The sequence below is a fragment of the Aedes albopictus genome, chromosome 1 (genome assembly GCF_035046485.1).
Source record: "Aedes albopictus strain Foshan chromosome 1, AalbF5, whole genome shotgun sequence".
In the NCBI taxonomy this organism is placed as follows: domain Eukaryota; kingdom Metazoa; phylum Arthropoda; class Insecta; order Diptera; family Culicidae; genus Aedes; species Aedes albopictus.
This window is the reverse complement of record NC_085136.1, coordinates 305,609,577-305,633,027: the sequence shown is the minus strand read 5'-3', so window position 1 is coordinate 305,633,027 and position 23,451 is coordinate 305,609,577. Positions and strand designations below refer to the sequence as shown.

Below are 23,451 nucleotides of genomic sequence, written 5' to 3'. Positions count from 1 at the left end.
CGTTTGTGACCTTGAATGGTGTGAAGTAGGGTCTCTTTCAAATATGGTGTTCCACACTGCACTCGAAGGAGCGTGCAGAGAAATGGTTCTATCACCACAGGCTGCACGTGTGCCGCGGCTTTGTGGACACTATTGATTTCATCGGTATTATTCGAGGGGAAGTGGGAGCGAGCATAGGCTTGACAACTCAACCTAGATGAAGTACATGATTGAGAGTAGAGACAGAGGCAGGCCTGGTGGTGTTTCTTGAAATTGTTGAGGAAATTGTTTATCTCGAACACTTGTGATATATGACATGGAGCTTTACGCGAAACAAAAAAGTTGAACTATAACTGTGACTAGAGCGTTGTGAAACGAATAATATACGGTAGACTTTAGTAGGCTGGGCACGTACTGCGGATGCCGAAATAAAGAATAACGCAAACTTTATTCAGCAGGAAACTAGGCAGTGGTTGGTGATTCGTGGAGAATGTGTAGCAGGCATTTAGATAATCTATGCCCAAGAAGGTCAAGGAATGGGAACTCCATTGGCGATTAAAAGTAGAGGTTATGTCGTGGAAATTTGGAAGATTGAAAGGAAAAAATCATCTATTTTTTTGGTAAATTTAGCGGTTAAGCGATTTTTTCTACTCGGTTTCCACAAAAAAAAAATCATCTAGAACGATTCAATCACTTAAATACTAAATGGGATTTCACAAAACATAATCTCACTTTAGATTTCTCTGACCTTCCGTGGGTAGTCTTGGACACGGAAACAATTCCGTTCGGGAGGGTGTGACCCTCTGGAGAAAATTCTGAGTAGAACTGTACAACTTTATAAAGACGACTCGAGACGCGACAGAATGGCACGTCGTGAGCCTCTTGAGGACCGAACATCCTGAAAAGGTTCTTGAATAATCTAGTTCAATCGGCGATGGCGGTTTTGAAGCTTGATACGACGTTTTGGGAGAAATACTACAACCAAGGACTTATGCAATGGATTCATGAGCAAGTATCTGTACCTTAGCCACATGAAGAAGGTGACAGAGCGCGATGATCACATTCCACACCACAGAAGTCGAGCATGATCACTAATTAGAGGGTAGTTATCGACTTCGTCCGGCTACTCCGTGACCGGCACACTCCTGGTAGTAAGACATCTACTTCGTCTATGTACTTAAGGTTCCGGATACGATTTATTGCATGTCTAAAAGAGGTACAAATTAATTGTTAAAGTGTATAAATTTAAAAAGACGTAATGAGAGGGAAATTTGGGATGGGATGGAGTTTCCAGAAAGTTCCCAAAGAGCCCAAAAAAGGGGGTTCCAGGGGACTTGAAGGGCGTTTCAGTGGATTGTTTCTGGAGATTTCAGGAGCCTTTCCATGGCGTTCCAACAGGTTTCGTTAGCGTTTCAATAGGATTCCGGGGATTCCAAGGGCGTTTCAATTGTATTACGCTGGTTCCTGAGATGATTCAAGAGGCATGAAGGGCGCTACGGGGGGTCTTAGAAGCTTTTAAAGGATGTTACAAGAGTTTCAGAAGCGATTGAAGGCATTTCAGAGAGTTTCACGATGTTCAGGAACATTTAAAGGGTTTTTCGAGAGGTTTTAGGGGCGTTTAATATCGTCTCAGGGATGCTTCAAGGGGTTATCAGGTTCGTTTTAGGGTATGGGGAGGTAGAAGACCTTCTAAGGGTCTTCCAAGGGGCTTCAGGGGCATTTCAAATGTATTACGGGGATTTTCAGGGCGTTTCAATCGGGTTATGAAGGTTTTTGGATCATTTTGAGGCGTTTCAGGGGCATTTCGAGAGGTTTTAAGTGTTTTTTTTTCTGGACGGGTCTCAGAAGTTGAACCCTTATGTGGCCGACAGAGTACCCGGGTACCCAGCGCCCATTTGAAAAGCACGGTGTAGAAAAAAGCAAAAAGTTTGTCGGACACATAACGGTTAAGGGCGGTCAGGGGATTTAAAAGTGATAACGGGTATTTGGAACGGGGGTGGAAGCTCAGGTAAAATATCATATCCTAGGCGCCCATTAAAAACACCACCTCCGGCGAAGACTGGCGCTTGAGCCTAGCTATTTAGCACTGTAGTTGGAGGAAATGCCAATACAGAACCCGTAGCTTCCGGGAAGGTAAGCCCAGCTCCCTGGGTAAGTGGATTGGTGCCAGGCCCTGCGAGCCAGCCGTAAAAAAGACTAGCACCGAAAAATCAACAAAAGAAGAATGAGAATGAGAATGAGGTATGGCGACGACCACAACGACGAAAAGGAACTTGCGATTGGAAGCTCGGTACGTGGAACTGCAGATCTCTCAACTTCATCGGGAGCACCCGCATTCTCGCCGATATACTGAAGGACCGCGGGTTAGGAATCGTAGCGCTGCAGGAGGTGTTTTGGACAGGATCTATGGTGCGAACGTTTAGAGGTAATCATACCATCTACCAGAGCTGCGGCTACACACGCGAGCTGGGAACAGCTTTCACCGTGATGCAGAGCCGCGTGATCGGTAGGTGGCCGATCGATGAAAGAATGTGCAGGTTGAGGATCAAGGGCCGATTCTTCAACTTCAGCATAATAAACGTGCACAGCCCACACTTCGGAAGCACTGATGATGACAAGGATGCATTTGACGCGCAGCTCGAAGGCGAGTACGATCACTGATCAAGCCACGACGTTAAGATCATCATAGGAGATTTAAACGCTCAGGTAGACCAGGAGGAGGAAATCAGACCGACGATTGGAAAGTTCAGCGCCCACTAGCAGACGAACGAAAATGGCCTACGCCTTATCGACTTCGCCGCCTCCAAGAACATGGTCATTCGTAGCGCCTGCTTCCAGCACAGCCTTCCGTATCGTTACACCTGGAGATCACTACAGCAGACGAAATCGCAAATTGATCACGTTCTGATTGACGGACGGCACTTCTCCGACGTTATCGACGTCAGGACCTATCGTAGCGCTAATATCGACTCCGACCACCATCTAGTGATGGTCAAACTGTGCCCACAACTCTCCGTCATCAACAATGTACGGTACCGGTGACCGCCATGGTACAACCTAGATAGACGGATGTCGCCTCAGCATACGCGCAGAATCTCGAGACCGCGTTGCCAGACGAGGGCGAGCTCGATAAGGCCCCTCTAGAAAACTGCTGGAATACAGCAGTCATCAACGACGCAGCCGAGAGCACCATCAGGTTCACATAACGGATTCGGCGGAACGAATGGTTTGGCGAAAAGTGCAGAACTGTTTTGGAGGAGAAGAACGCAACGCGGGCGGTAATGCTGCAGCAAGGGACCCGACAGAACGTGGAACGTTACAAACAGAAGCGGAAACAACAGACCCGCCTCTTTCGGGAGAAAAAGCGCCGCCTAGAAGAAGCAGAGCGCCAAGAAATGGAACTGCTGTGCCGTTCCCAAGAAACACGAATGTTCTACCAGAAGCTCAACGCATCCCGCATCGGCTTCGTACCGCGAGCCGTAATATGCAGGGATAAGGACGGAGGTCTCTTGACGGACGGACGAGAGGTAATCGAAAGGTGGAAGTAGTACGTCGACGAACACCTGAATGGCGTGGAGGACGTAGGCACGGGAAACCACGGAAACGGTGGAAAGGACGACGCAAGTGCAGTGGAGGACGGAAACGAATCAACTCTCACGCTGAGGGAAGTTAAGGATTCCTTTCGCCAGCTCAAAACCAACAAAGCAACCGGTAAGGCTGGTATAGCAGCTGAACTTATCATGATGGGCCCAGAAACGTTGGCCACCTGTCTGCACCGGCTGATAGTCAAGATCTGGGAAAACGAACAGCTACCGGAGGAGTGGAAGGAAGGGGTGATCTGCTTCATCCACAAGAAAGGCGACCTTTTTGAGTGTGAGAACTTCAGAGCGATCACCATTTTGAATGCTGCCTACAAAGTGCTATCCTAGATCATCTTCCGTCGTCTGTCACCTAAAATGAATGAGTTTATGGGAAGTTATCAAGCCGGCTTCATCGAAGGCCGCTCGGCAGCAGATCAGATCTCCACCGTACGGCAAATCCTCCAGAAATGCCGTGAATACCATGTTCCAACGCATCACCCGTACATCGACTTCAAAGCGGCATAGGACAGTATCGACCGCGCAGAGCTATGGAGAATCATGGACGAAAACGGCTTTCCTGGGAAGCTGACTAGACTGATTAAAGCAACGATGGACGGTGTGCAGAACTGCGTAAGGGTTTCGGGTAAACTATCCAGTTCATTCGAATCTCGCCGGGAACTGCGACAAGGTGATGGACTGTCATGCCTACTCTTCAACATCGCTCTGGAAGGTGTGATGCGACGAACCGGGCTCAACAGCCGGGGAACGATTATCACAAAATCCAGCCAATTTATGTGCTTTGCGGACGACATGGACATTATAGCTAGAACATTTGGAACGGTGGCAGAACTGTACACCCACCTGAAACGCGAAGCAGCAAAGGTCGGACTGGTGGTGAATGCCTCAAAAACAAAGTACATGCTGGTAGGCGGAACCGAAAACGACCGGATCCATCTGGGTAGTAATGTTACGATAGACGGGGATACTTTCGAGGTGGTAGAGGAATTCGTCTACAACGGATCCTTACTGACGGCTGACAACAACGTGAACCGTGAAATTCGGAGGCGCATCATCAGTGGAAGTCGTGCCTATTACGGGCTCCAGAAGAAACTGCGGTCGAAAAAGATTCACCCACGCACCAAATGCACCATGTACAAAACGCTAATAAGACCGGTAATCCTCTACGGGCACGAGACATGGACCATGCTCGTGGAGGACCTGCAAGCACTCGGAGTTTTCGAGCGATGCGTGCTAAGGACGATCTTCGGCGGTGTGCAGGAGAACGGTGTGTGGCGGAGAAGGATGAACCACGAGCTCGCTGCACTTTACGGCGAACCCAGCATCCAAAAGGTGGCCAAAGCCGAAAGGATACGGCGGGCAGGGCATGTTGCAAGAATGCCGGACAACAACCCTGCAAAGCTGGTGTTTGCAACTGATCCGGTTGGCACAAGAAGGCGTGGAGCGCAGAGAGCACGATGGGCGGACCAGGTGGAGCGTGACTTGGCGAGCTTTGGGCGTGACCGAGGATGGAGAACGGCAGCCAACCGTGTATTATGGAGAAATATTGCTGATTCAATTTCAGAATTTGACGTAATACTGAATAAATGAAAAAATTAAAGATGTGCATTCTACGGTCTCGCCAAACAGGCTGACCTCTCCATCCATCCGCCACTCCTCTTCATGCGCACATCCGACGACTTATGTGACACCGCCACCGCCGACGATCCGTTTGGCGGAAAGATTAATTACATTTACTTTCCAACAATTTAATTACATTTTATTTTATAACGTCCATGTACCGCACGCGCGTGGCGCGACGTAACTGGCACTCCACCCACACTGGGGGTCAGTTGGCGCTAGTGGTGGCGGCGTCGGGGGAGGAAAAAGAGCGATATCATCCGCGACCTGCATCCAGCTTCGTCCGGTTAACCGCACACACAATTGCCTCCTCGGGCATCATCGCCCCAGAAGCGGTACAATTGCTGCAGCGTTGAACTTGAAACCAACGGGAAAAAGTTTATCGGGAAAAATCTTCCTGTTGCTATTAGGGAATCATTTTTTTTTCTCTAGTTGTCTAGTTCATATTGCATCACCGTTGTGTCATCATCAAAAGACGCTTCCTCGCGGCGCACAATGCAACGATGCGATGGCAGGAAAGTGAATTCAGCGCAAGGAAATGATGCAAACTCGTGTCGTCTAACGAAAAAGTGCTTTTATTGGCTTCTGATGTTGCGTTGGCGGGAAGAAAAGTGATTCTTACTCAGAATGTAGAAGTGCTACTAGACCAGGGGTTCCCAACCTTTTTCAGGTGGCGACCCCCTATAAGAATTGTCAAAGTATCTGAGGCCCAATGAAAGTTTTTAGAAAAAAAATATATGAATTAAATAAACGAAGCCGAGTTATTTGTGTGCAGTGGCGTAGCCAAAAATTTACTGTGGGAGGGATTTTCGACGATCAATGATACTTTTTTTTTTTTATTTCACACTCACATTTCGTAAACAATAACGTACTTGTCAATATATACATTCATTAATTGAAGTCATGGCTTTAAAAATAGCGGCGCAGCCGAAATTATTTTTCTTCTAAGAGCGTTTTATGCTGAAAATTTGTTCCTCAAATTGTGGCTCTTAGGGTTTTTTGATAACATCGCGGCCCCCCTGGACTGGCTTCACGGCCCCCCAGGGGGCCGCGGACCGCCGGTTGGGAACCCGTGTACTAGACGGTAGGACGATGATGCAATAGGTGAAAGAAGCTTGGTTTTCGGGAACGAAAACCACTGCCAATTTGAAAATAATATTAGTATTTCCTCCAATTCTGTACTTCAAAGCGAGACAGAAATTCAGTGAATCAGATCCTGCTGAGGTCTCCAGTTTGCCTAGTGGTAAGGTTTTGGATCGCCAATCCGGGGGGTTGATGGGTTGTATTGATTTGCAACCTTACTCAAGTAAAGGTTGAAATCCTTACACAACTTTCCGAATGAAATTTGTTCTAGCCTGGATGTCTGTTCTCTGTACCGAGAGGTAGTATGATTGAATTCTAAATGTGTAGTTCGCCCCCGTGGGAAAGTGCGTTGAGTTATGACATGCTGAGGGGATTCTCTGGGATACATCTAAATTTTAAGACTCTCTGGGACGTACAGTAGACGGAATTCTGCTGGAATTACCACGCAAAACTTGGGGTATTCCAAAAGAACTACATATTGGGGACGAACTGTGGTGTGACTTTTAAGGAAATTCGGTGCGAATTTAATTGCGATTTGAGGAAACCCGGAAGCTTTTCCTGAAGGAATTCCTTACAAATCGATTGAATTAATGCATAAAAAACTGAAACAGGAAATCAGTACTAAACTCTCGAATGGTTTCCATTATAAACATGTGAGGGAAGATGAACTTACAGAGCAATTGCAGAATAATGTGCAGATATTACAGAAACAATTCTTGGAGTAAAGTTGCAATTTCTGTCGGAAGACTCCTGCAAGGATTTCTTGGATGGAACCCAGAGCAAATTTCTGGAGAAATCCTAGGAGAATTCCTCTTGGAGGAATCTCACATTGAGCTCCTGGATGAATCCAAGCAATCCCGAAAGTTATCCTGGAAAGTATACCACGGATTAAATGCTGATGTAATCTAGTAAAGAACTTCTAAAGGAACCGCGGAAGAAATCTCGGGTAAGCTCAGCAGAAAACCCTCAAACTTGAAACTCCTTGTGAAATACTAGAAAGAGGTCCTGGAGAATTCCCGGAATAAGTTCTAAGAGGAACCCCGGAAAGATTTGATGAAGAAACTCATCTATAAGGAACTCTTGAAGAAATGACAAAAGGACGTGTAGAATCTCTGTTAAGGATCTCCTTGATGAATCACTGCAGGAACTTTTGACTGAATCTTCGACAGAATTCCTGGAGAAATCTCAGAAGCAGCTCCTGGTTAATGTTAGAAGAATCTCCGAGGAAAGTCCGTGACAAACCGGTGAAGGAACTTCTAGAGGAATTTTACGAAGAGCTCCTGGAGGAGTCGCATGAAGAGCATCGGGGGAATCTCAAATGAAGGAATCTTCCAAATAAGGAATCTCACAAGGAACTTCTGGATCTGGAGGAACACCGTAAATAACCGTGAAGAAACTCCTGAAGAAATCCTCAGAATCTCACAAAGAGGAATTCCTCGAGGAATCCCTGCAATATTTTCAGATGGAACACCTAAAGTACTTCAAGAAGAAATTCTCGGAGGAATGCTGGGAAGAACTAGGAAGGAATTTTGAAGGAATTTCGGAAAAAAAATTAATGAAGGACACCTGATATTCCTCAAGAAATCTCGCTTTTTATACTCAGCAGTACCATGCTGCTGGCAGTGGTGGTCAGACGCGCGACTTACGGAAGTTTAAGAATTTCTCCAGGAGTACCTGTCGAAATTACTCTACGGGTTCTCTCTGAGAGTCCTTCAGGAGTTACTTCTGTGGTTCGTCTTGAAGTTCATTCTCTGAATCCCTTGAACAGTTTCTTCGAAGATTTTTCAAGGAGCTTCTTCTGGGATATCTTCATTTTAGGATTCCTCCATTTGAAATTTCTCCAGGGGCTCTGTCTGGGATTCCTCCCGATGTTTCTTATAGGTTTTCTCCCAGGGTTGTTTCTGAAATTCCTGTTGGGTTTTATTGTCTGAGATTGACCTGGAGTTCCATCTACGATTTAGAAATGGTAAGTTAAAATTCACCAATCTAAAATTAAATTAAAAAATAAAGATTCCCAAATGAGTTCATTGGGCCTGTCCATAAACTACGTAGACTCTTAAGAGGGGACGGGGGGTCTGGCCAAAGTCTACGGTCCTTACAAATTTCGAAAATTTTGTGTGGATAAAAGTCTACGAGGGGCGAAGGGGGGTCTGAGAATGCCAAAAAAAAGTCTACGTAGTTTATGGACAGCGTCATTTCGGTAGGAATCTAGGAACAAATTCCTGGAAGCTCAGAACGAAATCTTGGAGGAATCCCAGAACGACTTACTTGAGGAATCCTGGAACTTCTGGAAGAATCTCAAAAGGAATTGGTTTAAATCCCAGAAGCAATCCCTGAATGAGTGCCTGGAGAAAACCTGGATGGAACCTCTCAAGGAATTGCAAATGAAACTCGTAGAAGAGTTTCAGGAATAGGTCCCTGGGGAATCCCAGAAAGAATTCCTGGAGGAATCCCAGGAGAATTTGTGGAGGAATTTCGGAATAAATACCTGGATGAATTTCGGTAGAAATTTCTGGGGGAGTCCCAGAAATTATTCTTGAGGAATGCTGTAACAAATTGCTGGAGAAACCGAGAAAGAAACTCCTGGAAAATCGCAGGAATTTATTTCTGAAGGAATTCCTAGGGGAGTCCCGGAAGGAATACCTGGAGGAAATCAAAAAGAAGATGCTGGGGGAACACCACCGGCAACCCACACATTAGTACACTGCTCAATACATCCCAACGCTTCGCTATTAAGCTTCATGTTGATGACGGACACGTCAACGACAATGACTGATATTCGAGACTACAACTTTAATCGCATTTGTGAATCGTGAAAAACCGTTTCTAAATTAAAATCCTAAATTCCAATAATTTGTACATAAAAGTAGTTTTGCTTAGACTACTCAACATTTTTTTGAATTTCTGCCAATTGCTTGTCCTACAAAAACCCCAAGTAACAATCAATGCTGAACAGTGAGAGTATAAGCTGAGTAATAGCTGGTTAATGGTGTCAATGGCTGAACACAATGACAGCTGAATATTGGTCTGAAGTATGGCTTGTTCAACTTATTTAATCAGCAATACATAGATGGCTGAATATCGAGTTGAATAGAATATTATTCATCTGCGTAATCAGCTTAAAAACATACACCAACATGCAGAATTAATCATCTGTTAACAGCTGACCCAATCATGGTTTTCGTGAAGTCCACATCGCTTCTTCAGCCTCAATACAGACTTAGTTCAATTTATGGTCTTGATTATTCAGACAAAACAAGTAATGCTCTTGTTTTCGAGGATATGTATACAATCGTGTATGGTGTGGAAATAGACGCAGCTAATGATAAAAATTGGCCCACGGGAGTGTTTTTATTTTATTTTTACAAAATTAATAAATTTAATTGATTATTGATTAAGCGCATATTAAGCCTTAAATCAGCCTTCCAATGATCCACAAATCAGCTAAAGGTTGGATAAAATCACCAACATTAGATGTTTTGGAGCTGGATAAAGGATTGTACCTCTTGTGCTCAGCTTTTGTTGAAATGAAGCCTGATTTAAAATAGTTGGAGAAACGTTTGTACAGCATCAAATTATTACCTGGGAAGACTGTATAATAAAGATAAATCAATCAATCAATCAGTGTCCTACAAAAGTATAAGTAAGTTGTTCGCTATAAATTTATCTTTACAGCCAGTAAATGCTATCTTTACCTATCTTAATCTAGCACAAAATATATACATGAAATCGACTCATCATTCCATAACACTATCGGTTTACCAAAATTGTACCTACTCTTACTGAAATCAAAACAAACAACTAAATAAGCAATATTTCAGCTTAGAGCTAACAGCATCACAGCAACTGCGTGTGCTCTTAGAAGTTGGCAAACCGTCACCCAAACATTCGTTGCACGCAGATACAGTAATTAAATGCTGTATTATGTACGTACATTTTAGCAATACGAAAAAGCAGGAAGACATGAAAACAGGAAGACAGAAAGACAGGAAGACTGAGAAGATTGAGATGACAGAGAACACAGAGAAGACAGAGAAGATACAGAATACGGATAGACAGGAAGGCAAGAAGATATAATACTTGTTACGGCGATAAATGGGGTTTCGTGAGGCTTTTAGCCGAATTCTATTTAGCAGATCGCAGACTCCGTATTTTGGGTGCGAAAACAGCTTTAAGCTGGAATTTATTAATTCATTAGGTTAATTATGGAAATTATAATCATTTAGGTAGAAAACACTTACATAATTCGGTTTAAGCTCTAATTAGAATAGTTGCATGATCGTCCGTAACATTGTGGTAATACATCTGTGATAGTAGATTTAAGGTTATACTTTTGTTTTGCTTCAATCATATAGTACTTACTGTGATCGACGATAGTTATGATAATTACACTTTTGAATAATTTTTCATTTAGACATTACACTATTTTAATTATAGGCTGTAAGTAGACTTAGAAATTTAGGAACAATTCAATAATTTAGTAGCAATTTATATAATTTTCACCTGCAGGAGTTTGCACCTAAATCTTCTCTATTCAATGTGACATTTCTCTTCTCTTGACATTTTGCTCTTCTTGATGGAATCATTCGGCTACTGGGCAGTGCTGCCAGCAACATTCTCCCCCCCGTAACACTGGCCATCGGTTCCAGTTTTACCATAGATACTATGACATTTTTGCTCAAATTGTACAAAATTCCCTAAAGACGGTTCTACTTGTTCAAACTCGCAACATTTGGCATTCTTGATATAATCATTGCTTTCTTTATCTATTGGATACTGGCCTGTCTTCCTTACTGTCATTATAATGCTAGAGGTTTTTCAAATGATCTTAAATATTGCGTATTCAATGGTATAACAAGTATCGCCAGAACAAGCACAGTTCTCGTGGCCTCCACAATCAAAATCTGGTTCACTAACTTGAGTCGATAAGTTGTTATAATCCAGTAGACTATCCTGATTGTTGTAACAGTGAAAGTCACTATAACATCTTGCATCTTGTTGAATATTCAGTGATGGAACGGTAACGGGTGTCACAGTCATCAGTGATTGCATCTCTTCACATACGTTCGAAAAAATCTGAAGCATCAACGTATCCGTCATACTAACCATCATTACAACTGATGGAAACGGTAGACGCGGATCGACAGTACACAGTGTTTTTATCAAATGTTGCACTGCATGTCCTTCCTTCTTAGAAACGTTTTTAGTCCTGTCATTCATCCTTCGCGACTTTGATTCGATTGTCGAACTTCTTAGAAAACTGTTACGCTTGAATGAAAGGCTTCGGAAGCTCGTCTTGCGTTCCCTTTGTCGATAGTGGCTGACACGATCTGTCTCACAGTACCATACGGATATACGACCTTCGCGAAACCGTTTTTGCCAAAACCTTCGACTTGAGGATCTGGAACGGCAACGGTGACAATAAAGGCTGGAATGTACCGCCGTCGACAATGAAGACTTGTATCGAAGTGCGTTGCTAGAGCGATTTTTAACCGATTCACGTATACGTGCTGTTGAATCACTATGGGCACAATTTACGGCAACTATTTGTTGGTAAACAAGTTGGACGAAACTGGATTTGGTACAGACGAACTGATCACTGCTACAACGTAAGGAACACCAATAGCAGTGGCAAACATACCGTACATGATCTTCACTCACACGTTTCTTCTCTATCTCTGCTCGAAACTGCAGATAATCCACATAGACGTTGGTCGACCACTCAGTACTCATTTTCGGCAGCTTAGTGGTATCGCTCATCTCGTATTCGAACGTAGACAATATCGCCGTGTTCGACTCCATCTTCAATCTAACGAAGTGTAGATACTTCTCCACCAACACCAGTAGAAGACGCTTGCTTTGTAAACAAGTCGGTCGACTTGTAGTTAGTACATGGTGATGAAGGCTGAAGGTATCCATTTCAATCCCAACGATCGTTTTGCCGATGACGAGAATGATGGTATGCTTGCTGACCAAATAATTCTTAGTCCAGGTATTGGAAGTAACGGAGATGTGAATGGGAGGCGGCGCTGGATCTGGCGGCACGGGTGCGACAAGGAACTGAGGCTCGAATGAGAACACACTATTTCGGTGATCGGTAGCTATTGCTTCAGCCAAATTACGTTTGAATGCCTTGGTCTTTAGAAGAGAGAAATCGATATCCGGATTGATTGAGCTTATTTTTGTCAGCAGATCTTCGAGTGGATTGTCCATGGTCATCGAGGAAATTTCCATTTGTTCCTGTTTGCCGATATTTGATTTACCCGATGGTGTACTCGGGTGTACGAATGGTGAAAGTTTACATTCGATCGGGTCTGTACAATCGTTGGCGAGTAGAATTTGTTCGTTTGTGTGTATATTGAGAAACACGCTGGAGCTTCGCTGCTGAATCTCATCCTGTGGTGATCGGTCAGTTGGGAGCATCATTTTCATAGACTGCGACGACAGATTTGACTGTGCTGTCGAATGCTGTCGCTTTGAAATGTTTCCAGCTGACTCATTAGGCACCCTACAGACCAGTCAAACGGTTTGACCAACATTGGCTCCGCCCCCAGGTTGGTGGTTGAGTTGGTGCAGTGTTTGACCGTGTGTGATGCTGTTTGACGAACCGATTTGGCAGTTCGTCAAACCGATTTGACGGTTGACGGTTTGGTCGGCAAAAATCAAACCAGTTTGATTTTACTCAAACCAACGGTGGGCGGAGCCAATGTTTGACGAACCGATCGTACCGTGTGTAGTGTTGTTGCACAAACATAGTGCGATTTCAAATGGGGGATGATGTTGGTGCAACCAAAGTGACATGTTGGTGCAACACGATTTGGCAGTTCGTCATACGGTTGCATAAACATTCGCTGGTTCGACCAACCTGGGGGCGGTGGCAATGTTGGTCAAACCGTTTGACTGGTGTGTAGGGTGCCTTAGAAGGTGGCATATCGGTATCATCGACTGCGTCCGTTGTATGTTTGGCCTTCCTTCTTCGTAGTAGCAATTGCTCTTCTAGCAATTTATATTTCAGCTGCATAGCTTTCCATTCCAGTTCCAAGGCCCTTTTCTGCAATTGCAATTCGCGCTGCTGCAAGGCGCGCTCTTCTTCAAGTTGCATCAACCGAAGGGCACAATGGGAAGATTTACTCTTGAGTGTTGTGCTGGTTGGTGGAAAGCTGCTGTGGTAGATTCGTGGGTAGATCAAAGAATCGGGGCGCGGTTTATTATCGCAGCTTCCCATTCTGACTGCATTCGACGATTCGGGGCGCGGAAGTTGATCGCAGCTTCCCGTTGGAGTTTCACCGGTCGATTCGGGGCGCGGAGCTTTGTCGCAGCTTCCCGCCAGGGCTTCATTGGGCAATTCGGGGCGCGGATATTGATCGCTGCTTCCCGCTCGGCCCTTTTTGTGCGAAACGGGGAGCGAAGTTTTGCTGTACCTTCCCGTTCGGGCTTCATTAGGCGATTCGGGGCGTGGAGTATAACCACAGCTTTCCATTCTAGCCTTTTTGTGCGATTCGGGGCGCGGAGGTTTGTCGCAGCTTCCCGCTCGGACTTCATTAGGCGATTCGCGCATCGCCACGAATTATCTTAAAGTTATGTTACGGCGATAAATGGGGTTTCGTGAGGCTTTTAGCCGAATTCTATTTAGCAGATCGCAGACTCCGTATTTTGGGTGCGAAAACAGCTTTAAGCTGGAATTTATTAATTCATTAGGTTAATTATGGAAAATATAATCATTTAGGTAGAAAACACTTACATAATTCGGTTTAAGCTCTAATTAGAATAGTTGCATGATCGTCCGTAACATTGTGGTAATACATCTGTGATAATAGATTTAAGGTTATACTTTTGTTTTGCTTCAATCATATAGTACTTACTGTGATCGACGATAGTTATGATAATTACACTTTTGAATAATTTTTCATTTAGACATTACACTATTTTAATTATAGGCTGTAAGTAGACTTAGAAATTTAGGAACAATTCAATAATTTAGTAGCAATTTATATAATTTTCACCTGCAGGAGTTTGCACCTAAATCTTCTTTATTCAATGTGACATTTCTCTTCTCTTGACATTTTGCTCTTCTTGATGGAATCATTCGGCTACTGGGCAGTGCTGCCAGCAACAATACTCTAAAAAATAGCAAGACACAAAATCAGGATGCCAGAAAGGCAAAGAAGACAAATAAGACAGAGAAGACAAAGGAGACAGTGAAGACAGAGAGGACAGAGAAGACAGAAGAGACAGAGAAGGTCGAGAAGACAGAGGAGACAGCGAAGACAGAGAAGGCCGAGAAAACAGGGAAGACAAAGAAGGCAGAGAAGACAGAGAAGACAGAGAAGACAGAGAAGACAGAGAAGACAGAGAAGACAGAGAAGACAGAGAAGACAGAGAAGACAGAGAAGACAGAGAAGACAGAGAAGACAGAGAAGACAGAGAAGACAGAGAAGGCAGAGAAGACAGAGAAGACAGAGAAGACAGAGAAGACAGAGAAGACAGAGAAGACAGAGAAGACAGAGAAGACAGAGAAGACAGAGAAGACAGAGAAGACAGAGAAGACAGAGAAGACAGAGAAGACAGAGAAGACAGAGAAGACAGAGAAGACAGAGAAGACAGAGAAGACAGAGAAGACAGAGAAGACAGAGAAGACAGAGAAGACAGAGAAGACAGAGAAGACAGAGAAGACAGAGAAGACAGAGAAGACAGAGAAGACAGAGAAGACAGAGAAGACAGAGAAGACAGAGAAGACAGAGAAGACAGAGAAGACAGAGAAGACAGAGAAGACAGAGAAGACAGAGAAGACAGAGAAGACAGAGAAGACAGAGAAGACAGAGAAGACAGAGAAGACAGAGAAGACAGAGAAGACAGAGAAGACAGAGAAGACAGAGAAGACAGAGAAGACAGAGAAGACAGAGAAGACAGAGAAGACAGAGAAGACAGAGAAGACAGAGGAGACAGAGAAGACAGAGAAGACAGAGAAGACAGAGAAGACAGAGAAGACAGAGAAGACAGAGAAGACAGAGAAGACAGAGAAGACAGAGAAGACAGAGAAGACAGAGAAGACAGAGAAGACAGAGAAGACAGAGAAGACAGAGAAGACAGAGAAGACAGAGAAGACAGAGAAGACAGAGAAGACAGAGAAGACAGAGAAGACAGAGAAGACAGAGAAGACAGAGAAGACAGAGAAGACAGAGAAGACAGAGAAGGCCGAGAAAACAGGGAAGACAAAGAAGGCAGAGAAGACAGAGAAGGCAGAGAAGGCAGAGGACACAGAGGAGACAGAGAAGACAGAGAAGACAGAGAAGACAGAGAAGACAGGGAAGACAGAGAAGACAGAGAAGACAGAGAAGACAGAGAAGACAGAGAAGACAGAGAAGACAGAGAAGACAGAGAAGACAGAGAAGACAGAGAAGACAGAGAAGACAGAGAAGACAGAGAAGACAGAGAAGACAGAGAAGACAGAGAAGACAGAGAAGACAGAGAAGACAGAGAAGACAGAGAAGACAGAGAAGACAGAGAAGACAGAGAAGACAGAGAAGACAGAGAAGACAGAGAAGACAGAGAAGACAGAGAAGACAGAGAAGACAGAGAAGACAGAGAAGACAGAGAAGACAGAGAAGACAGAGAAGCCAGAGAAGCCAGAGAAGCCAGAGGCGACAGAGGCGACAGAGGCGACAGAGGCGACAGAGGCGACAGAGGCGACAGAGGCGACAGAGGCGACAGAGGCGACAGAGGCGACGGAGGCGACAGAGGCGACAGAGGCGACGGAGGCGACAGAGGCGACAGAGGCGACAGAGGCGACAGAGGCGACAGAGGCGACAGAGAAGACAGAGAAGCCAGAGAAGCCAGAGAAGCCAGAGAAGCCAGAGGCGACAGAGGCGACAGAGGCGACAGAGAAGACAGAGAAGACAGAGAAGACAGAGAAGACAGAGAAGACAGAGAAGACAGAGAAGACAGAGAAGACAGAGAAGACAGAGAAGACAGAGAAGACAGAGAAGACAGAGAAGACAGAGAAGACAGAGAAGACAGAGAAGACAGAGAAGACAGAGAAGACAGAGAAGACAGAGAAGACAGAGAAGACAGAGAAGACAGAGAAGACAGAGAAGGCCGAGAAAACAGGGAAGACAAAGAAGGCAGAGAAGACAGAGAAGGCAGAGAAGGCAGAGGACACAGAGGAGACAGAGAAGACAGAGAAGACAGAGAAGACAGAGAAGACAGGGAAGACAGAGAAGACAGAGAAGACAGAGAAGACAGAGAAGACAGAGAAGACAGAGAAGACAGAGAAGACAGAGAAGACAGAGAAGACAGAGAAGACAGAGAAGACAGAGAAGACAGAGAAGACAGAGAAGACAGAGAAGACAGAGAAGACAGAGAAGACAGAGAAGACAGAGAAGACAGAGAAGACAGAGAAGACAGAGAAGACAGAGAAGACAGAGAAGACAGAGAAGACAGAGAAGACAGAGAAGACAGAGAAGACAGAGAAGACAGAGAAGACAGAGAAGACAGAGAAGACAGAGAAGCCAGAGAAGCCAGAGAAGCCAGAGGCGACAGAGGCGACAGAGGCGACAGAGGCGACAGAGGCGACAGAGGCGACAGAGGCGACAGAGGCGACAGAGGCGACAGAGGCGACGGAGGCGACAGAGGCGACAGAGGCGACGGAGGCGACAGAGGCGACAGAGGCGACAGAGGCGACAGAGGCGACAGAGGCGACAGAGAAGACAGAGAAGCCAGAGAAGCCAGAGAAGCCAGAGAAGCCAGAGGCGACAGAGGCGACAGAGGCGACAGAGGCGACAGAGGCGACAGAGGCGACAGAGGCGACAGAGGCGACAGAGGCGACGGAGGCGACAGAGAAGACAGAGAAGACAGAGAAGACAGAGAAGACAGAGAAGACAGAGAAGACAGAGAAGACAGAGAAGACAGAGAAGACAGAGAAGACAGAGAAGACAGAGAAGACAGAGAAGACAGAGAAGACAGAGAAGACAGAGAAGCCAGAGAAGCCAGAGGCGACAGAGGCGACAGAGGCGACAGAGGCGACAGAGGCGACAGAGGCGACAGAGGCGACAGAGGCGACGGAGGCGACAGAGGCGACAGAGGCGACGGAGGCGACAGAGGCGACAGAGGCGACAGAGGCGACAGAGGCGACAGAGAAGACAGAGAAGCCAGAGAAGCCAGAGAAGCCAGAGAAGCCAGAGGCGACAGAGGCGACAGAGGCGACAGAGGCGACAGAGGCGACAGAGGCGACAGAGGCGACGGAGGCGACAGAGAAGACAGAGAAGACAGAGAAGACAGAGAAGACAGAGAAGACAGAGAAGACAGAGAAGACAGAGAAGACAGAGAAGACAGAGAAGACAGAGAAGACAGAGAAGACAGAGAAGACAGAGAAGACAGAGAAGACAGAGAAGACAGAGAAGACAGAGAAGACAGAGAAGACAGAGAAGACAGAGAAGACAGAGAAGACAGAGAAGACAGAGAAGACAGAGAAGACAGAGAAGACAGAGAAGACAGAGAAGACAGAGAAGACAGAGAAGACAGAGAAGACAGAGAAGACAGAGAAGACAGAGAAGACAGAGAAGACAGAGAAGACAGAGAAGACAGAGAAGACAGAGAAGACAGAGAAGACAGAGAAGACAGAGAAGACAGAGAAGACAGAGAAGACAGAGAAGACAGAGAAGACAGAGAAGACAGAGAAGACAGAGAAGACAGAGAAGACAGAGAAGACAGAGAAGACAGAGAAGACACAGAAGACAGAGAAGACAGAGAAGACAAAGAAGACAGAGAAGACAGAGTAGACAGAGAAGACAGAGAAGACAGAGTAGACAGAGAAGACAGAGAAGACAGAGAAGACAGAGAAGACAGAGAAGACAGAGAAGACAGAGAAGACAGAGAAGACAGAGAAGACAGAGAAGACAGAGAAGACAGAGCTTAACCTGAAACCCGCTTAACGTTATGAATTGTCCTGAAATTGTCCTGATCGTAAGCAACTAGGCAATGAAAGACTTAATCTACGCGATGTGCTGCACTCCATTAAAGTTTTGAGTAAACCTGTACACTGATCTAAAACCCCACCCTCAAATCGATACGATTACCCTTCAGTTCGACACTCAACCATAATCTCAACCTGGTACATCAACCGAATGCTCTCATCTGAATACTGGATGATAGTCGTATGAAAATGGTAAGTTTGGAATATGTCGACTAACCACACTTTCTAGCAATTGATTTTGATTTGATTTACATATTATGATTGTATGCATTTGCCCATTATTGATAACTAATGTTTCAATTTTTGAAATCTCAATCTTTTGCAATATGTTATGTTTTTATTGAGGTGTGTAGTAGAAACATCAATGAACTTGAACTAGAGGGCATTAGAGTGCCATCTGTGATTCAATTGTAGCTGTTTGACAAAGTCTATTGTTCGAAAAGCAAAATCGAAATCAACATCGTCCTTCGCATGTGTAATGCGTTACACGTGATCGACCCCAATGTCCATGTACGTACATTGGCCGTTTCCGGTGGAGCATGACTTGCAACTAATTGCGAGCATGCTTTGCCAAACAAACGTGAAACTTCATGCATAATGCTTTCGGATTTCCAGGGCTCCGAAAAACGCACAATTGAAAAAAGACCTCTTTTTTTCCCATCCAGCGGATCAGCAGCACCGACAGGCAGAAATCGCACAACAAAAACCACCCATATAAATCGTGAGTGTGTGTGTGAGAGAGGTTGCCGTGCCTACCACCCACGTAACCCGGGTGGTTGGTTGGTTGGTTGCGTGATTCCGTGGTTGTTTCGATGGTGGCGCTCCCCGGCGGATCCGTTCATGTTGAACAACAGCGATTTTAATTTAAACTTTTTCCAACGCTTGCTATACTTAGGTACCTAGGTAAAGGATGCAAGTAAAAAGCCGCCTCGGTTTGGTGGGGCTCGCTCACTAACCGGAAAAGTCACGGGTTGCTCCGATGCCGAATGCCACTCACCACTGCACTAACTGTTGTTGTTGGCGTGGTGTAGCGTTAGCGTAGCGTGTACTCTGGTGATGTCGATGCCGCCGCCGACAAAAAAGCAAAAGGTGACGTTCGTCGTCGGGCACATGAAAGACCTAACTCGCACAACTTCCCCTACTACTGTACGGATATGTTGGATCCTGGCGGGAGAACCAAAAAATTAGGATAAAAAAGAGAAACAGTAACATTTTACAAAAGCACATGCACATGGCCTGACATGTGAAACCCGTACCGTGTGTGGGAGTGTTGTGTGCTGTGTTTTTTCACGTTTTTAGCAGCTGGGTACCGCAGCACACGATCAAGCGGTTGCCCGTTGCCATCGTTGTCGTTTGTCGTTGTCGTCCCAGTCAGCCGACTCGACAACCAACAACGTCGCCGTTGTTGGGTGCCATTTTTCTGGTTTGAAAAGTTTTGGCGTTTCTCTTTTTTTGTTAACTCTATCGTGTCGTGTGTGCGCCCGTCCTTGTCGTTCTTTACGATTATTTTCCCCAAAAACGTGGAGCACGTTACACTTTTGCTACATTGTGAGTTGCGGTTTGCTACTTGAACGCGCGGAAAATTGTAACGTACGGTAATGGCGTTTTTATTGGACTAGTACCCATATTTTGTGGTGTTTTCGGGGTGGATTCATTAATTGAAGCGGTGGTATTGGGTACTTTTGGTGATTTTTTTACCGCACACAGTTGGTTTTTGAGTTCATTTGTGAAAGTTTGGAAGAGAACACATACTTCGATACTTGGCTTGAGTCTCTCTCGAGTATTTTTCGAGTCACTCTCGAGTCTTTCTCGAGTGTCTCTCGAGTGTCTCTCGAGTGTCTCTCGAGTGTCTCTCGAGTGTCTTTCGAGTGTCTCTCGAGTGTCTCTCGAGTGTCTCTCGAGTGTCTCTGGAGTGTCTCTCGAGTGTCTCTCGAGTGTCTCTCGAGTGTCTCTCGAGTGTCTCTCGAGTGTCTCTCGTGTGTCTCTCGAGTGTCTCTCGAGTGTCTCTCGAGTGTCTCTCGAGTGTCTCTCGAGTGTCTCTCGAGTGTCTCTCGAGTGTCTTTCGAGTGTCTCTCGAGTGTCTCTCGAGTGTCTCTCGAGTGTCTCTCGAGTGTCTCTCGAGTGTCTCTCGAGTGTCTCTCGAGTGTCTCTCGAGTGTCACTCGAGTGTCACTCGAGTGTCTCTCGAGTGTCTCTCGAGTGTCTCTGGAGTGTCTCTCGAGTGTCTCTCGAGTGTCTCTCGAGTGTCTCTCGAGTGTCTCTCGAGTGTCTCTCGTGTGTCTCTCGAGTGTCTCTCGAGTGTCTCTCGAGTGTCTCTCGAGTGTCTCTCGAGTGTCTCTCGAGTGTCTTTCGAGTGTCTCTCGAGTGTCTCTCGAGTGTCTCTCGAGTGTCTCTCGAGTGTCTCTCGAGTGTCTCTCGAGTGTCTCTCGAGTGTCTCTCGAGTGTCTCTCGAGTGTCTCTCGAGTGTCTCTCGAGTGTCACTCGAGTGTCTCTCGAGTGTCTCTCGAGTACTTCTCGAGTGTCTCTCGAGTGTCTCACGAGTGTCTCTTGAGTGTCTCTCGAGTGTCTTCTTTTGAATCTTTCTCATATCAAGTATGATCACAAGTACAATCTTCATTAAATGAAAGCTTGAAGTTTACATTTTGCTTTAATGTTAGTAGACAGCCTTAGGTTTGAAATTTTGCAAAAAAAAAAAGCCATTTTACACGTTCAACGCTGTCGTCCATCGATCTGAAATGCTACAGAAATGTCAAACGTCGTCACACAAAGTTGCACACTTTTCCTCGTCCAATAATGGACCTGAAGCCTGAAGTAAAACCGGAAAACCAACACCGGGCATGATCTCGTTACGGACGAAAACCTATGCAGGCAGAGCCCTTCAGTCCTTTTCCGCGCCCTCGTGCGAGGGTGGAATTGCACCACTTTATCTCCACGGTCGCCAGCGCATCGTAGTGTCGTATCCCTCCCAGTAATAGTTAGCCGGGTGGGTGCTACTAGCAGTACACTTTCAAGGGTGAACTCGTTACGAGTGAATTTTGTTCACACGCGAGGGCGTAAAGAAGGAGGATGCTCACCGGAGAGAAGCAGGAGCGGTTTTTACATCATCGTTTGTTGGTGGGATACGCTCGTTGGAAATTGGTTTAATAAGTTGTACGTGTTACGGATAATGTAGCCGAGCTGTTTTGGTTAAGGGAAAACTTTTTCTCGCGGTGACGTTCGTGGTGCAGTTTTTTTTTCTGCGGCCTTGAGGAAGCTCTTGGTACTACTGCTAACAAGAGTAGTTAGATTCTTTGAATTGGTCCTAATTCGTTTGACAGCCATCTAGGAGATAGAATAAATGGTTGATCTGTTTACTACTCTTTGAAGAATTTACCACAGAGAACAGACGTTCATGTATTGAATGTGGATTTATGTACGGCGTTCTGCGGAAGTTTCTGAAGGAATCCTAGAAGTTACTGAAAAGCAATGTTTTTAAGAATATTGGAAAGAATCAATACAGAGATATTTCTAGGGATCCCTGTGAGAATTTCCAGAGAAATCTTGGAATTGTTTTTGGAGGAAACTCAGATGAGCTATTACGTTACCATAGTGAAGCACTACAAATGCATTTGAAAATATAGCAAATTGTAGTGGAACACCACAAATATGTAATAAAATAGGACAGCTCTAATGGACACATACAGCAAATCGGTAGTTATTTCAAAAGCTCCTCGGGAGTTCTTCTAGAAGTTACTCGGGAATTCTTTCAGAAGTTCATCGGTAATTCTTCCAGAAGTTCCACGGGAATTATTGCAGAAGTTCCCCGGGGATTCTTCCAGAAGAACCTCCGAAATTCTTCCAGAAGTTCATCAGGAATTCTTTCAAAAGCTTCTCGGGAATTCTTCCAGAAATTCCTCGTGAATTCTTCCAGAAGTTCCTCGGGAATTCTTTCAAAAGCTCCTCGGGAATTCTTCTAGAAGTTGCTCGGTAATTCTTCCAGAAGTTCTTTGGGAATTCTTCCAGAAGTTCATCGGGAATTCTTTCAGAAGTTCCTCGGGAATTCTTATGGAAGTTCCTCGGGAATTCTTCCACAAGTTTCTCGGGAATACTTTCAGAAGTTCCCCAGGAATTCTTCCAGAAGTTCCTCGGCAATTCTTCCAGAGGTTCCTCGGCAATTCTTCCAGAAGTTCCTCGGGAATTCTTCTAGAAGTTCCTCGGGAATTCTTCCAGAAATTCCTCGGGAATTCTTCCAGAAGTTCCTCGGGAATTCTTCCAGAAGTTCCTCGGGAATTCTTCCAGAAGTTCCTCGGGAACTCTTCCAGAAGTTCCTCGGGAATTCTTCCAGAAGTTCCTCGGGAATTCTTCCAGAAGTTCCTCGGGAAATCTTCCAAAAGTTCCTCGGGAATTCTTCCAGAAGTTCCTCGGAAATTCTTTCAGAAGTTCATCGGTAATTCTTCCAAAAGTTCCTCGGGAATTCTTCCAGAAGTTCCTCGGGAATTCTTCCAGAAGTTCCTCGGGAATTCTTGCAGAAGTTGCCCGGGGATTCTTCCAGAAGTTCCTCCGAAATTCTTCCAGAAGTTCCTCAGGAATTCTTTTTAAAGCTTCTCGAGAATTCTTCCAGTAGTTCCTCGGGAATTCTTCCAGAAGTTCCTCAGGAATTCTTCCAGAAGTTCCTCGGGTATTCTTCTAGAAATTTGCGGTGACGTTCGTGGTGTAGTTTTTGCGTAATAAAATAAGACAACACATATGGAGAAAACATAAATTTAGCCTTGTTACCCTAGTCGATAACAGCACAGACAAACAGACGTAACACTTGCAAAATTTCCATCGACCACGCTTTTAACGATCATTTTAAATTTTCATAGTTGTGGCTTTCACAACCAGAGGCGCGCATCGTTTTTCTATGCGTTTGACGTTTCACACTAGCGCCTTCTGTTGACGATATTGCACAACACAGTGATTCGTGCAACTTTTCCACCAGGTGATGGTAATGTGAACTGGGCGATGGATTTTCATGAAAATCGTTCAAGGTGTTACGTCTGTTTGTCTGTGATAACAGTTTCCGATGATAGGATGACGAGGTTTCATAATTTGTTTTGGTCCATCAGTCAATTTTGTGATCGTGTTTTGCCTTGCAAGTTCGTAGCGTTAGTTGCTTTCAAGCATAGCTTGAGTTTTGTCTAGGAATTTCTAACCTTAAGGGGGCATTCTGAATCTTGTT

General features: G+C 45.1%; 2 protein-coding genes across 3 annotated transcripts in view; both read right to left on the bottom strand.

The window, feature by feature from the left end:
* The window catches only part of LOC109417328 (uncharacterized protein DDB_G0283357-like), a 1,264,336-nt gene that overhangs the window by 158,397 nt on the left and 1,082,488 nt on the right, over nt 1–23,451 (bottom strand). The window lies entirely within an intron of this gene.
* LOC134287644 (uncharacterized) overlaps nt 10,217–23,451 on the bottom strand; it is a 163,539-nt gene continuing 150,304 nt past the window's right edge. Inside the window, exon 2 of the mRNA XM_062849989.1 lies at nt 10,217–13,197. Within this exon, the coding sequence (XP_062705973.1) occupies nt 11,100–12,713 (1,614 nt within the window). The 5' untranslated portion in view covers nt 12,714–13,197 and the 3' untranslated portion in view covers nt 10,217–11,099. The remainder of the gene's footprint in view (nt 13,198–23,451) is intronic.